At 47.7% G+C, this 16,196-nt stretch overlaps 1 protein-coding gene across 1 annotated transcript; it reads left to right on the top strand.

Moving 5' to 3' along the window:
• Nucleotides 1–14,935: 14,935 nt before the first annotated feature.
• On the top strand, nucleotides 14,936–15,902 carry LOC141677273 (uncharacterized). Its single transcript, XM_074483124.1, has 3 exons — nucleotides 14,936–15,141; nucleotides 15,220–15,338; nucleotides 15,625–15,902. The coding sequence occupies exons 1-3, from the start codon at nucleotides 14,959–14,961 to the stop codon at nucleotides 15,875–15,877; spliced, it is 555 nt and encodes a 184-aa protein (XP_074339225.1). The 5' UTR covers nucleotides 14,936–14,958; the 3' UTR covers nucleotides 15,878–15,902.
• The last annotated feature ends 294 nt before the right edge of the window (nucleotides 15,903–16,196 follow it).

The raw sequence follows: 16,196 nt of genomic DNA, 5'->3' as shown, positions 1-16,196 counted from the left end.
TCGGAGTCAAGGTGAATGGGTCGAGGTCGTTAGTTGCTGCTTGCCTCAAACGGGCTGCCCTCTCTTCGGCCATTTCTCTTAAAATCTCCTAGGTTCGTTCTTTGTCCAGAGGAACGGGCTCGCGGTTGAGAAGTTCCTCCACCCCGAGGGAGGCTGGTATTTTGGAGAGGTCCACGGGCATGTTTCTCCAATCATAAATATTCTTTTCCCTGGTGTAATCTTTAGGATTAGGGTCGAGGTGAATATCAATCGAACCGGATCCTGCTGCTCGTATCGAGTTCTCAACTCTGGCAATGTTCAAAGCCCCTTGAGGGGTGATAGCTGAGCTAGGAGAGATGGGTTGGCTAAGACGACCAGAAAGAGAAGTCAGCTCGCGTTGGAAGTCCTTTGAGCCTCGCTGCTCAGGAGGATATTGGTTTAATGATGACGGAGTGGCTGAAGAATGAGATGGGCTGGCGGAGGTGCGAGCCGGGCTCGAGGAGGAGCGAGACGATCCGTAGGAACGGGCTGAAGACGCACTCGACATCTGTAAAAGATGGTGAAAATTAGTGTGTGGCCCTAAAAAAAAACAAAAACAAGTATGGGGTTGCACCTAAGTGTCCTCACATCTCACACGGGATCGCACCTAAGTATCTAAACGAGCGGAAGGGCTCGCATCACGTGTTGTGGTTGTGTGTGAACTCGCATCGAACAGGTGGTGTGTGCTCGCATGGTGTACATGAATAAGCATGAATAAAAAACGATCTCGAATTGAAGAGTACCTGTGGGAGAGGTGTATGAAGATCCTGATGAATCTGGTCCCGGAGAATATCGCCGCCGGTAGACGGTTCTTGTGGAGATGATAATCTTCGCCGTGGTAGATCCTTGAGCAAATTGAACAGCAATTCAGGAAGTGTTTTTGGAAATGTGAGAAATGAATTGAAATCTCACATATTTATAGGGGATAGGAGAGAGAAAGGGGAGGTGACACATGTCACCATCTCAGATGATGACACGGATCCCTACGCCAGTTGTCCAACGGCTGTCAAAATGAATATTAAATAGAAGGCGTGCGAGGCAAGGTACGCGAGGCGATTTGGTGCGGCCTGGTGGGCTCGCACCTACGAGGCCATGAAAAACTACTGTTAGAAAATTCCTAGCCTCAAGATGCGACCAGGAATTTTGGGGGGTAGTTGTTATGCCCGCTTTCGGTCATGGGCCCTAAACAGGTCCCTTTAGGTGCATTGAATGGCTGGACTATCATGTGTGGGCTAGAATCATGGACCAATGCGAGCTGGGCTCGTGACATGCGAGCTGAGCTCGTGACATTTGAGCTGGGCTCTTAACATGCGAGCTGGGCTCGGTTGCCCACACGCGGGCTGGGCCCATGAGCTCACATCTAATGGAGTTAAAGATAATATTATATTTAGTAATGAAGGCGGGGCGGGCCGAGGCCGCCAGGCCGGCCCGCATTAGAGGACTTTGTGCTTGATATGGAAAGTAACTCATAGATGATTGAGTTGCTCCTAGATTTCGGGGCCGACACGGGTTGTTCCTACAATCACGGGAAGGATTGCGGAGATGCCGCGAGATTGTAGGAAGCGTGTGGAGCCGGTTGAGATTTACGTGACTAAATTGGCTGAAGGCCTGACTCTATCATGGGCTTGGGCTGCACGGGCTGAAGAGTCTTAACTCTAGCCTATGTGACTTGTTCCCCAAGAACTACGTGAGGCTTGATCCCTATAAATAGGGTACGTAGGCACTTGTATGAGACAGGAGTCGACACTTGACAGAGAATAACAAACCCTATTCTTTCTTAAGGAGTTAACATACAAGCTCAGCCACCTCCAAACAACCTTCCTTCGCCCTCAAACACCGTCCTTGATCTTTGTTCCGCCCATTAACCTCCACAATACTGTTATACGAAATTCTCCCTATAACAATATGCATTCTTGGTTCTAAATTTAAAACCAAGGATGCATTTATGCAACTAGTCACATCATCAAACTACTACAAATGAGATGAATGTTGTTGTATATTAAATAAAACTTAGGGGTAGGTAACAAAATTTAGGTATTAGAAAATATTTGGTTTCAAAATGCATCTAGCATTGGAGTTAAAGTTTTATTTTAGCATCAAAAGACACGTTTTGGTGCCAAATTACAAGTTACTAATCCACTTCTTTTATCATCTTGAATTATTTTTCGCACTGATAGAGAGTATTCGACACAAATAGTGCAATTCAATAGTGCTTACTGAAACTAGCATGAATGCATAAGGTTCAGAATGGTAATGATTAAATGAGGTGGTGATAGTTTCCAGGTCTCTGAAAAGTTTCTAATATGGGAATTGCAACCTAAATTATACTATTAACAAAAATCTTAACAGTAGTAAGAACGGTTATGTTGTAGCTTCAAAAGATTAGGATGATTAATTGTAAAGTCTTGTTGACATTGGTTTTATACTGGAAAAATTTAGGATTAAAGTGAATGATGTATTATTTGATTATTAGTGAAATATATGAGTTTTAATTGCATTTCGAACCAAACTAAATATACCTAGGACGTTCTATTCAGAAGTAGGGTCTACTGAGAGTGTAATTTTAAATATTCTATTAGGTCCTAACATCTTTTTTTTCCCTTTATCTTCTTCACATTTTCTAAATTATAGACTTCTCTTAATGAAAATGAATCAACAAGTTGTTGCAGAAAGTGACGAAAAAGGCCTGCAATTTGACAAATGGTAAGCATACTTTATTCCATTCCATATATGCCTGTCAAAGCAAAATTATAATCAGAGCCCCCACATTTGAGATCTTTGTTTTCAGCTCCCTCACTCACATGATAATATTTTTCAATTCAGAAGAGAGAATAGAGGAAGGCGATGGAAATAAAGAAGTCAGAAGATAGACCGTGTTATAGTAACTGGCAGGTAATGAAGTCACCTGAAATCGTGGAGATTGATGATAACTCGAAGTGTTGTATAGGCAGCACGGATGAAGGAATTGCAGATGTATTTGTCGCTGTTGGTAAAAATGACATGGGCGTACTTAAATGGGCTCTTAATCATGCTGTCCTCCCTGGAAACCGCATCCTTCTTGTGCATGTATACTCTCCAATCACATACATTCCTACGCCTGGTAACAATACTCATCCACCACTTTTAACGCATTGGTATATGATTTTGACTTGAGCATATCATCGTGTCTTGGAAAAATATAATTTATGAAATTTATGTGATCCTTGTTATAGGGAGAATTTCGTATAACAATGTTGTGGAGGTTAATGGGCGGAACAAAGATCAAGGACGGTGTTTGAGGGCGGAGGAAGGTTGTTTGGTGGTGGCTGAGCTTGTATGTGGACTCCTTAAGAAAGAATAGGGTTTGTTATTCTCTGTCAAGTGTCGACTCATCCCTCATACAAGTGCCTACGTACCTTATTTATAGGGATCAAGCCTCACGTAGTTCTTGGGGAACAAGTCACGTAGGCTAGGGTTAGGACTCTTCAGCCCGTGCAGCCCAAGCCCACGATAAAGTCAGGCCTTCAGCCAATTAGTCACGTAAATCTCGATCGGCTCCACACGCTTCCTACAATCTCGCGGCATCTCCGCAATCCTTCCCGTGATTGTAGGAACAACCCGTGTCGACCCCGAAATCTATGAGCAACTCAGTCATCTATGAGTCACTTTCCATGTTGCACACAAAGTCTTTCGATGCGGGCCGGCCTGGTCACCTCGGCCCGCACCGCCTTCAAACAATAAATATAATGTTACCTCTGTTTCTATAAAATGTGGGCTCATGAGCTCAGCCCGTGTGTGGGCAGCTAAGCCCACCTCGCATGAAGGCACCTGAGCCCACCTCGCGTGGGCACAACCGAGCTCAGCTCGCATATGAGAGCCCAAATGACAAATGTGAGCTCACCTTTCATGTGTGAGCCCAGCTCGCATGTCCTCATTTGAGCCCAGCTCGCGTGTTTGAGCCCATCTCTCATGTCATCACTTGAGCCCAGCTCGCATGTTTGATTCCAGCTCTCATGTCATCACTTGAGCCCAGCTCGCATGTTTGAGCCCAGCTCGCATGTTACGGGCCCAGCCCGCATGTGCTGGCCCAAGTCATATAAATCCATGGTTCTAGCCCACACACGAGAGTCCAACTATTTAGTACACCCACAGGGACCTGTTTAGGGCCCATGGCCGAAAGCGGGCATAACAACTACCCCCCAAAATTCCTGGTCGCATCTTGAGGCCAGGTATTTTCTAATCCTTTTATGGCCTCGCAAGTGTGAGCCCACCAGGCCGCACCAAACCGCCTCGCGTGTCTCGCCTCGCATGCCTTTCATCTTTGCATTCATTTTGACAGCCATTGGACAGCTGGCGTGGGGATTCGTGTCATCTTATGAGATGACGACACGTGTCGCCTCCTCCTTTCTCTCTCCTATCTCCTATAAATATGTGGGATTTCAATTCATTTCTCACATTTCCAAAAACACTTCCTGAATTGCTGCTCAATTTGCTCAAGGATCTACCACGGCGAAGATTATCATTTCAACAAGAACCGTCTACCGGCGGCGATATTCTCCGGGACCAGATTCATCAGGATCTTCATACACCTCTCCCACAGGTACTCTTCGATTCGAGCCCATTCTTTATTCATGCTTTATTCACGCACACCATGCGAGCACACACTACATGTTCGATACGAGTTCACACACAACCACAACGCGCGATGCGAGCCCCTTCGCTCGTTTAGATACTTAGGTGCGATCCCGTGTGAGATGTGAGGACACTTAGGTGCGACCCCATACTTGTTTTTTTTTTTTTTGTTTTCTTTTTTAGGGCCACACACTAATTTTCACCATCTTTTACAGATATCGAGTGCGTCTTCAGCCCGCTCCTATGGATCATCTCGCTCTTCCTCGAGCCCGGCTCGCACCTCTGCTAGCCCGGCTTGCTCTTCAGCTACTCCATCTCCATTAAACCAATACCCTCCTGAGCAGCGAGGCTCCAAGGACTTCCAACGCGAGCTGACCTCTCTTTCTGGTCGTCTTAGCCAACCTATCTCTCCCGGCTCAGCTATCACCCCTCAAGGGGCTTTGAACATTGCCAGAGTTGAGAACTCGATGCGAGCAGCTGGATCCGGCTCGCTTGATATTCACCTCGACCCGAACCCTGAGGATTTTACCAGGGAGAAGAATATATATAATTGGAGAAATAGGCCCGTGGACCTCTCTCATATTCCAGCCTCCCTTGGGGTAGAAGAGCTGCTAAACCGCGAGCCTGCTCCCTTGGATAAAGACCGAGCCGAGGAGATTTTAAGAGAAATGGCTGAAGAGAGGGCAGCCCGTCTGAGGCAAGCAGCAGCTAACCACCTCGACCCCATTCACCTTGACTCAGAATCAACTGACAGCGACCTGGGGAGTGCATACTATGACACCAGGAGGAAAGGAAAAGAGCCTGTAGCTGCTGAATATCCCATCCTGGGACTCGAGGGTGAAGAGGACGGCTCGCATTGGTCCTATGACTCTCCTCAGAGCGAGGAGGTGGCAGATGTTACAAGTCAGTACAAGATTTGTAACTATAATTATGTCCCCGCGGCCTCTCCTGAGCCTTATGTGCCTCCTGCCCAGCCCGAGCTCGAGGGTGAGATTGTTTTCAAAAGGCAGATCATTCCTGATGGGGAGGAGAGCTCAACTGCAAATGAGGAGGTTAAGGTGCTCGCTTGTCGCGACCTGCCTACCTCGCTGACTCAGAAACATCTGGCCGAGCACATTGAGCAGTTTCAGCTCGAGGGCCATATTGTCTTGCCCCTACCTCATATGAGATGCTATAGATTCAATCACTCGGAGAATGGAGGTAGGGTGCCTCGCATGGTCTTGTCCACCTTCCTATTAAGGCTGGGAATCTCCTCTCCTCTCCATCCCTTCATTAAAGATGTTTGCGAGTACTTCCAGCTCGCACCCCTTCAGATCAATCCAAACGGATACCGGGCCGCCCTCGCATTGTACATCATGTACCACAAATGCGGGTACCCTTCTCTAACCGCGAGGCAGCTGGGTTACTTCCTCCATTTGAAGCATTCTCCTAACGACTTTAGATATTTCTACTTCTCTGTCTGGCCGTGCTTCAACAAGAAGAACCTCATCCACAACGGGCCGAGCAACTCAGGGAAGTGGAAAAGCCCTTACTTCTATATCCACGAGGTGCCTCGAGTCCAGACTCATTTTTATTATAATCCATGTAAGTTTTCTCCTGCCCGCTCTCGTCTCTTCTACCATAGCTCTTTCCTTTTAACAAGAATTTCTTTCATCTCCAGCCACCCCGCCTCGCACTGTTCTTGTGGGACAGGAAAAGATAAACACGGACAGTCTTCTAAACCTTCCTAAGGCGGACCGGGACATCCGAAAACTCATAACGACCTCCAATCTGGTCGCATGTGGGTTTTTGAAGGAAGGAGTGAGGCTGACTCCTCAGAAGAAATCTAGGAAGAGATCCAGAAAGGGTAAGAATATCGGGCTCGCACGTCCGGGCCTGGCTGCTCGCATGCGCGAGCTCGTGTGCTCACTTTTTCCTGCATGCATCTTGTTTCACATCGCACTTTAATTCTCCATATTTTTCACCTGCTCGCATTACTTCTTTCCTTTGCATCATGCTGTGACTAATCTATTGCTTTGTTGTTTTCTTTTTCAGAAATGGCCATCTCCCCTATCCCCTTCATGGAAGAGGCTGAGCAGGCTGCGGCCTCGGGCCCAGTTCAGCCCGCAGCTGCGAGCACAAGGGCTCGATCTCAGGCCAATCCTCCGGCCCGCATGACTACTCTCTCCGAGCATCTCAAGGATTCAGGGCCCTCTCCTCGACTAAAGAGGCATAGAGGTAAAGAAGGAAAAACTGGCGAGCCTGAGCCAAAGAAAGCTGCTCCCTCTGATGCTCCTCTTCCCTCTTCTTCTTCTGCCAATGCGGTTGCGACCACATTCGGCCGGCTCGCCCAAGGTCACATCAGCGAGCAGGATTTAAAGGATTGGTCTTCCTCTGCTCTCGAGGTTAACCAGGATGCACTCTCCCGAGCCGCGGCCGAAGTATACTATCGTCAGTTATCTAAGGCTCGAGAGATGCGAGCCCTCAGCCAGACCAACACAAAGCTCGAGGCTAAAGTCAAGTCCCTTCAGAGTAAGGTCGCTGAGCACGGGCAAGAGAAAGTTACGCTGGTGAACAACTATAATCAGAAGATAGTTAACCTGAATGCTGCTCACGACAAGGCCCTAAGGGAGCAGAAGGAGGCTCATGACCTGGCTGCTGAGGCATGTAAGAAGGAGAAGGATGCCCTCGAGGAGAGGGTGCTTGAGCTGGAGGGATCAGTTTCTGCCCTGACCGAGGGCCATGAGGCCGCCCTCGCTGATGCTAGGAACCTGGGGGCCAGGAATTTCATGAAAGTCTTTATGAAGAAGGTTCCTGACTTCGATTGGGCGGCTCTGGGTGCGAGCACAGCGAGGCATGCTGACAAGTTGAAGCTGGAGATGGAGAGGGATGCCCAAATTGCTGAGGAGGCTCGGCTCGCGGCCGAGAAGGCCCAGGTCGCTGGTGAAAATCGTGAGGGAGCAGAGGCTGATAACCCTTAATGTAATTTTGATTAGAACTAGACTTTTGACTGGGTAAGCGGGCGCCCCTCTCGCCTCGCGCTTGTATTTGAAATATTCTGCCTCGGGGCATAACTTATTTAACTTTTGTTTGTATAAAATGTCTAAGTTTTTTGTGCCCGCGTATGTCTTTACGGTGCTAGCTGTTTTTTTTTATCTTTAAATCAAACAACCATTGAAAGAGAATGCCAAGTGGAACAAGCCCGCATCGACTCGCAGGTGTTGTAGGTGTGCTCGCACTAGGAGCTCGCATGTGTCTTCTCCTCGCATCATGCGATTTTGAGTATGTTTGATGGAGGGCTGGGCCCCCTGGGTCGCATTTATGGTTTTGAGGGCCAGGGTATGAGCTCGCATCGCGGGCCTATATCTCTATCCACATCTTTTATCTACTATGTGTTCGTATTTGTCTAAGCGGGCCGTGGCCCGGCTCGTTTCATGTTCTTGGCATCAAGCGGGTCGGGGCCCAGCTTGATTTAACATGTTAATAAAACAACTGTTCTGTCCTCGCATGGGTTCCCAAGGATGGGGTCCCCTGCTGGGTATTTAATCTATTAACAGAAGTTAAAATATCAAGTGCACAAATAGAGATCAATCGTTTATTCATAGATAATGGGAAGTGAAAGGAATACATGCTTGTGGTCTCAGGGAGGCACCTATATGGCACTACCCCCCGAGACTTAGGAATATTTGAAGATAATACTAAGTCTGAAAAGAATAATATTACTGATAATACTTGCGAAGGTGTTCCGCGTTCCAGGCTCTTGGGATCAACTTGTCTTGCATATCATTGAGGTGGTAGGTTCCCTCCCAGAGCACCGATTTTATCTTGTAAGGGCCTTCCCAATTTGCTCCCAAGACTCCGTGACTCACCACCTTGGTATTTGGCATGACCCGGCGCAGAACTAAATCTCCCACCTTGAAAGATCGGGCTCGAACCTTACTGTTGTAATGCCTAGCTGTCCTCTGCTGATATGCCGCAATCCTGATCTGAGCCTCTTCTCGAGTTTCTTCGATCATATCCAAATAGAGCCGATGATTGACCTCGTTTGCCTCTGAGTCATAGTTGTCCCTTCGAAAAGATCCTGCTCCCACTTCAACGGGCACCATAGCTTCACACCCATACACCAGAGAGAAAGGGGTCTCTCCAGTTGTGGTTCGGGGTGTAGTGTTATAAGACCATAGGACCTGGGCGAGTTCTTCTGGCCATGCTCCTTTCTTCTCTTCAAGCTTTGCCTTTAAGGTATGCTTAATGATTTTATTAACAGCCTCTGTCTGCCCGTTACTCTGGGGGTGGCAGACTGCGCTAAAGCTCTTCTGAATCCCCAGCTGCTCACAAAACTCTCGCATCTCCTTGCTATCAAATTGTTTCCCATTGTCAGATATCAGCTTGTAAGGGATGCCATAGCGACATACAATAGCCCTGTATATAAACTCCAGGAGCTTTCTCGCTGTGATAGTGGCTAGGGGCTCGGCCTCTGCCCACTTAGTGAAATAGTCTACCGCAACTACCGCATACTTGACGCCTCCCCTGGCCTTCGGGAGTTCCCCAATCAGATCAATTCCCCACATGGAGAAGGGCCAGGGGCTCATGAGGGATGTGAGAGAGGCCACGGGGTTGTTGTAATAATTGGCATATCGCTGACACTTATCACAAGCTCGGGAGAATTCAAAGGCGTCTTTTTTCAGCGTTGGCCAGTAGTAGCCTTGACGGAGGATTTTCTGAGCTAGAGAGCTACCCCCCGAGTGATTGCCACAAATACCCTCGTGTACTTCCCTTAGGATGTAGTTGCATTCCTCCCCATGTATGCATTTCAGAAGAGGAACACTGAACCCCCTTCTGTATAGAATCTCGTCGTATATCACATAGCGGGTTGCTTTGTATTTTATTCTCCTTGCCTCGTTCTTTTCATCCGGAAGTGAACCTTCTCTTATGTATGCTAGAATAGATGTCATCCACGTGGGGCCGAGCTCATTATTGAGGCTGCCCACCTCGTGCTCGGGCACACTAGGTTGCCTCTGTATATCAAGGGGCACGGTCCCTAGCAAAGTGCTCTCGCGGCGTGAACCGAGCTTAGCTAGCTCGTCCGCGCCTTCATTCTGCCCACGCGGGATTAGTTCCAGCCTCACCTCGTTGAATCTTGCGATTATCCTCTGTGCGCACTTCAGGTAAAGCTCTGTTCTCGGCCCCTTAGCTTGATACCCCCCATTTACCTGATAGACCACAATCATGGAGTCACTAAACACATTCAAATTCTCGACCTTCATTTCCCAAGCTAGCTTGAGACCGTTGATCAGGGCCTCATACTCGGCATCATTGTTGGTTGCATGAAAGGCCAGATGGGTCGCATGTCTGATTTTGTGAGCCTCTGGGCTGATTAGCTCGATTCCAGCTCCTGCTCCATCACCGTTAGAGGCACCATCCACATATAGGCTCCACCATGGGGCACTATTTTGTCTCTCCAGTCCAACTTCTTCTGTGCTAGGTATAACAACAAGGGCTCCCGGCTCCACTTCTTGATGTGGGGGAAATTCTAGCACAAAATCGGCCAGGGCTTGGCCTTTGATCGCAGTCCTTGGCTTATAATCCACCTCGAATTGGCCGAGCTCAACCGTCCACTTCAACATTCGACCAGAAGATTCTGGTCTATGCATCACTTGTCTGAGGGGGTAGGAGGTTCGCACTTCTATCTTATGTGCCTGAAAATAGGGCCTGAGTTTTCGGGAGGCCAGAATCAGAGCATACGCTAGCTTTTCGAGGCTTGTGTATCGAGTCTCGGCATCGGCTAGCCTTTTACTCACATAATATACCGGGAGCTGGACACCATCCTCCTCTCGGACTAATACTGCACTTATTGCAAAGTCGGAGACGGCCAAGTATAGGATCAAAGTTTCTCCTGCTTTTGGGTTGGTCAACATGGGAGGGCTACTGAGATGCTTCTTTATGTTCTGAAAGGCTTCCTCACATTCTTCGGTCCACTTAAAGTTCCTCCCCACTCCTTTGATTGCTTTGAAGAACTCTTGGCATTTATCGGAGGATTTTGAGACGAAGCGGTTTAAGGCAGCCACTCGTCCTGTTAAGCTTTGAACATCCTTCACCCGTCGAGGGGATCTCATCTCGAGTAGTGCTTGTATCTTGGATGGGTTGGCCTCAATGCCTCTATGGTTGACAATAAATCCCAAAAACTTCCCCGATTCAACCCCAAACACGCATTTCTGGGGGTTGAGTTTCATTCTATACTCCCTTAGGATCTGGAACATTTCTGCCAGGTGGCGGACATGATCCCTCGCTTCTTTCGATTTTACCAGCATGTCGTCTACATAGGCCTCCATAGTCTTCCCCAATTGATGTTTGAACATCTTATTCACCAGCCTCTGATAGGTTGCCCCCGCATTAAGGAGCCCGAAGGGCATCCCGATGTAACAGTAAAGGCCCCGATCAGTAATAAAGGAGGTGTGCTCCTGATCTAGCCCATACATGGGGATTTGGTTATATCCCGAATAAACATCCATAAAACTAAGCAGCGCGTGCCCAGCCGTGGAATCAACCAGCTGGTCGATTCGGGGTAGAGGAAAGCTGTCCTTCGGGCAAGCTTTGTTCAGGTCGGTGAAGTCTACACATGTCCTCCACTTGCCATTGGGCTTCTTGACAAGCACAGGGTTGGCCAGCCACATGGGGTAGAAGGCTTCTCTCACAAGTCCTGCCTCCATTAATCTATCCACTTCTTCTCTGAGGGCCTCTGCCCTCTCTCCACTAATCGGCCGTCTCTTTTGCCTAACCCCCTTCTTTTTCGGGTCCAAGTTGAGCCGGTGGCACATGACATTTGGGTCAATCCCTATCATATCGGAGTGTGACCATGCAAAGACATCCAAATTCTCCCTTAGGAAGCGGGCTAGATCCACTCTCAAGTCAGGACTTAGGTTAGAGCCTATTCTGAGTACCTTGGAGGGATCATTTGAGTCTACCAAGATCGGGATTGTGTCCTCTGCGGCCCCGGCCCTCTCGACCATTGAGGGCATTCTCGGGTCTAGATCTGCTCGAGCCTCGCTAGTTTTTTCCATTTCCGTGATTGCCAAACCTTCCGCATCCTTGAGCTCGGTTTGGTGAGCTTGGGTCGGGTTTATCAAGCGTTCAGAGGTCGCAGTTACAATTCGAGTGATTGGGTCCATAGTGATGGTTGTTTCTTTGTGTGCCCACTTCCCTCTCCTAAGTGTTGCAGTGATTTGTTCTGGGCTCTCTTCTTCATCACTTGCTTCCTCTACAATCCCCTCTTGTATCAACATGATGGGCTGAGATGCTTCCATTAGTAAGGCCCCTGGGCGTGGTTCCACATGAATTCCCATGTGCTCGAAGTAGTTCTCGGGCAACTCCTCAATTGAAATCAAATTACAAGTCTCGTGGCCCTCAGAACGTATTCTTTTCCTGCCCTCTGCCTCTTCCATGGGGATGTCGCACTCACCTGCTTCAGCTATCTCCCTTGAGGCATTTCTTGACTCGGCCGCTTTGAGTGCCTGGTTGTAGCAGACCCTGGATTCGTATTGATAGCTCTTCAAGATGCCTACCCCCGTGGGGGTTGGGAATTTTATCGTCATATGATGGATCGAGGTCACCATCCTCATTGCCCTCATAAGGGGTCTGCCCACTATAACATTGTAGGCACAAGGCTGGTCTACGACTGTAAACATAGCGATCTGGGTGGCCACATGAGGCTCCTCTCCTATGGTCACCGGGAGCCGAATTGTCCCTTTCACTCCGATCGAGTCTCCCGTGAACCCGTACAGGTGCCCACCTGTTGAGGTTAATTCTCTATCCAATAATCCCAGTTTTTTGTAGGCATCATAAGTCAAAACATCAGCCGAGCTCCCGGTGTCCACCATTGCTCGGTGAACATTCACCGTCCCAATCTTCATTTTTATGACTAGGGCATCGGTATGAGGGTAATGCACCCATTTTGCATCATTCTCTTTAAACACGATATCATCGACCTCCCTTTCAAAGAGCTCCGGGGGCCTTTGGCTTAGATGATTGACGTTGGTGAGTGGCTTGTCCTTTGCTTCCCGGGCATATCTGTCCATCGCCTTCCGGCTGTCTCCACCAATGTGAGACCCGCCTAGAATAATATGAATACTACCAGCCCGAGGGACCCTTTCTTTGTCTTCTGGGGGTGGAGGAGGGACGGTATGATAATCCGTCCTGTGTCTTCGAACCTCCTTGATAACCCACTCCGTAAGCTTCCCTTGTCTAATCAAAGTCTCGATCTCATCCTTTAGTTGTCTACAATCAGCTGTATCGTGTCCGGTGGCCTCATGGTATGCACAATACTTTGAAGTGTCTCTTTTATTGTAGTCTGTGAGAGGAGTTGCCTTCCTGAATACCCCCTTCCCCACATATGTAGCATATATGTGGTCGATAGAGGCTACTAGAGGAGTGTGTGTCTACCATTTGCTTGTATAAGGCCTCCCCGAATCTTTTGTGGTCTCTTTGCCACGGGCAGACTTTTTCGGGCTCGAACTACGCCGATATGTCTTCCTCCTTTCGTCAGGGCTTGAGGATCGGTCCCTCTTGTCTCGATAGCTTTCGCTGATTTTCAGCTCTCTCATCGATTTCTCTACCCTCTTGAAGGGTTCGGCTTGCTCATAGAACTCGGCCAAGGTCCTCGGCTCACTCGCTTGGAGGCTCTTCCAAAATTTCGATCCTTCTTTCAGCCCTGCTATCAAGAAATTTTTGATGGTCTCCTCACTGGCTCCTCTCACCTTGGGGACCTCGGCGTTGAACCGACGAAAGTATTCTGCCAAGGGCTCCCCCTCCCTTTGCTTGATGTTGGCTAACGTGGCCACAGGAGGCGAATAGTGGAGGGTCGACTGAAATTGTCTGACGAACAAGTCCTCCAATTGCCTCCACGTTCTTATGCTAGCCGGTCCCAACTTGGAGAACCATTGTTGGGCACTACCTCTGAGTGACGCCGCGAAGAGTCTGCAATGGGTCATCTCCGGCACCTGATAGACTTCCATCTCAGTGTTAAATTGAATAAGGTACTCCGCCGGGTCGGCTTCGCCGTTGAATAGAAGGTCGGGGTTGTGCCTAAACACCCGAGGTAGGGGGGATGATCGGATAGCAGCCGTAAACGGAGAGGGGGCAGCCGAAGCAGGGGGCCCTCTCTTCTCTTGCTCCATCTCATCTAAGATCCTTCTCAGGTCCCTTACTCTAACAACTTCTCCTTCTCTGTCACCTCCCGCATTACTCGAATGATGTGAGCCCTGAGGTCGTTCGCGGCGTTCCCCTCCTCCAGCTCGGTCCTGCGACTCCTCTTCACGATTGTATCTGCGTCTATGTCGCTCCTCCCTTCTGGGTGAGGTGCGTTGACCCCTCCTTCTAGCGCCAAATGTTATAGGGAGAATTTCGTATAACAATGTTGTGGAGGTTAATGGGCGGAACAAAGATCAAGGACGGTGTTTGAGGGCGGAGGAAGGTTGTTTGGTGGTGGCTGAGCTTGTATGTGGACTCCTTAAGAAAGAATAGGGTTTATTATTCTCTGTCAAGTGTCGACTCATCCCTCATACAAGTGCCTACGTACCCTATTTATAGGGATCAAGCCTCACGTAGTTCTTGGGGAACAAGTCACGTAGGCTAGGGTTAGGACTCTTCAGCCCGTGCAGCCCAAGCCCACGATAAAGTCAGGCCTTCAGCCAATTAGTCACGTAAATCTCGATCGGCTCCACACGCTTCCTACAATCTCGCGGCATCTCCGCAATCCTTCCCGTGATTGTAGGAACAACCCGTGTCGACCCCGAAATCTACGAGCAACTCAGTCATCTATGAGTCACTTTCCATGTTGCACACAAAGTCTTTCGATGCGGGCCGGCCTGGTCACCTCGACCCGCACCGCCTTCAAACAATAAATATAATGTTACCTCTGTTTCTATAAAATGTGGGCTCATGAGCATGAAGGCACCTGAGCCCACCTCGCGTGGGCACAACCGAGCTCAGCTCGCATATGAGAGCCCAAATGACAAATGTGAGCTCACCTTTCATGTGTGAGCCCAGCTCGCATGTCCTCATTTGAGCCCAGCTCGCGTGTTTGAGCCCATCTCTCATGTCATCACTTGAGCCCAGCTCGCATGTTTGATTCCAGCTCTCATGTCATCACTTGAGCCCAGCTCGCATGTTTGAGCCCAGCTCGCATGTTACGGGCCCAGCCCGCATGTGCTGGCCCAAGTCATATAAATCCATGGTTCTAGCCCACACACGAGAGTCCAGCTATTTAGTACACCCACAGGGACCTGTTTAGGGCCCATGGCCGAAAGCGGGCATAACAATCCTAATATGTCATTTTGTAAGACAATTGACGATTTCATGACTTCCTCAAAAATTGCTTCTGGAGTGAACTTCATTAAACAAAAAAAAATCTATTCGCTAGTGGGAATGCTATCTATAGGCCAGTTGAGCAGAGGACAAATGCAAATGTATATCAATGAAGAGAATACAAAATGGAGAAACCTATTGCAGAAATATATTAGCCTCTGCAATGACGCCAAAGTAGGTGCACAAACAAATACTTTCCTTTCCATTATCTGCAGAATATTGCTTAATGTACTTTTATTCTTGTTATTATAGGTACTGGTGGACACAATGCTTATGGAGAGTGATACAGTAGCAAAAACAATCTTAGATCTTATAGCCGTAGTGAATATTACCAACCTTGTCATGGGAAGTAGGCGGCCTCCTTCTACAAGGTACACCATCAACATTACTCGTACAGTTTCATATACATGTTTCTCTCAACAAAACACTCGTTTTTATTAGTTGTCACAAAACCTCAGTTTTATCAGACCACTGCCTACTGTTTGTTGTATAAATTTGCATCACTACAACTAATCAAGTGATGTAGTTTGCAGAACACGTAAGATTAAGTCCAATTCTAGATGTATAATGGCTATAGCCATTGCTATAATGTGATTTTTTTTTATTTGCATTTTTATATGCGTTATTTACGGACTAATCAAATTCTATTCAATGCAGTACCCATTGTCTCTTTTCTAGTATATTCAAGATAGGAGTGGGGAAGGCAGCATATGTTCAGAAAAATGCACCAAGATATTGCGATATTAGCATTGTTTATTCGGACAAGAAGGTTAATATAGATGGAAAAAAACAACTAACATTAATGCCCGTATCTTCTCCTCCTGTATCCAGTAACCAGAAAGGAATAAGTGCTCAACAACAAGAGATTAATTTTCCCGAGTGCGTATGCTTTTCAGGAAAGTTCAACTGAACGCGTTCCTGCTGATATTTATGCAATTCTGACAAAGTTTACATAACAGTATTCTTTAATTTAATTTGGTCTTAGCATTGTTTTTTTTGCCTTCACCACCGAGGCTAGCACCGCTTGTGAAGTTGCAAATTGATGAATCATAAAAGGCAAATGTTGACAGTAAAAAATCTCCTGGATTTTGCCAATAAAACAATGGACACGATAATATACATTTGCAGAATTAGCAAGAAAAACGCTAAGTTTGCAGGTCATCATTAACAATTCATTAGAAAATAATGACTTTGAAATGTCGTATAACTAACAAAAGAGAAAAACGTAG

The sequence above is a fragment of the Apium graveolens genome, chromosome 8 (assembly GCF_009905375.1).
Source record: "Apium graveolens cultivar Ventura chromosome 8, ASM990537v1, whole genome shotgun sequence".
Lineage (NCBI taxonomy): Eukaryota > Viridiplantae > Streptophyta > Magnoliopsida > Apiales > Apiaceae > Apium > Apium graveolens.
Note: the sequence above shows the minus strand (reverse complement) of the source record. Positions and strands in the feature narration are given on the sequence as shown.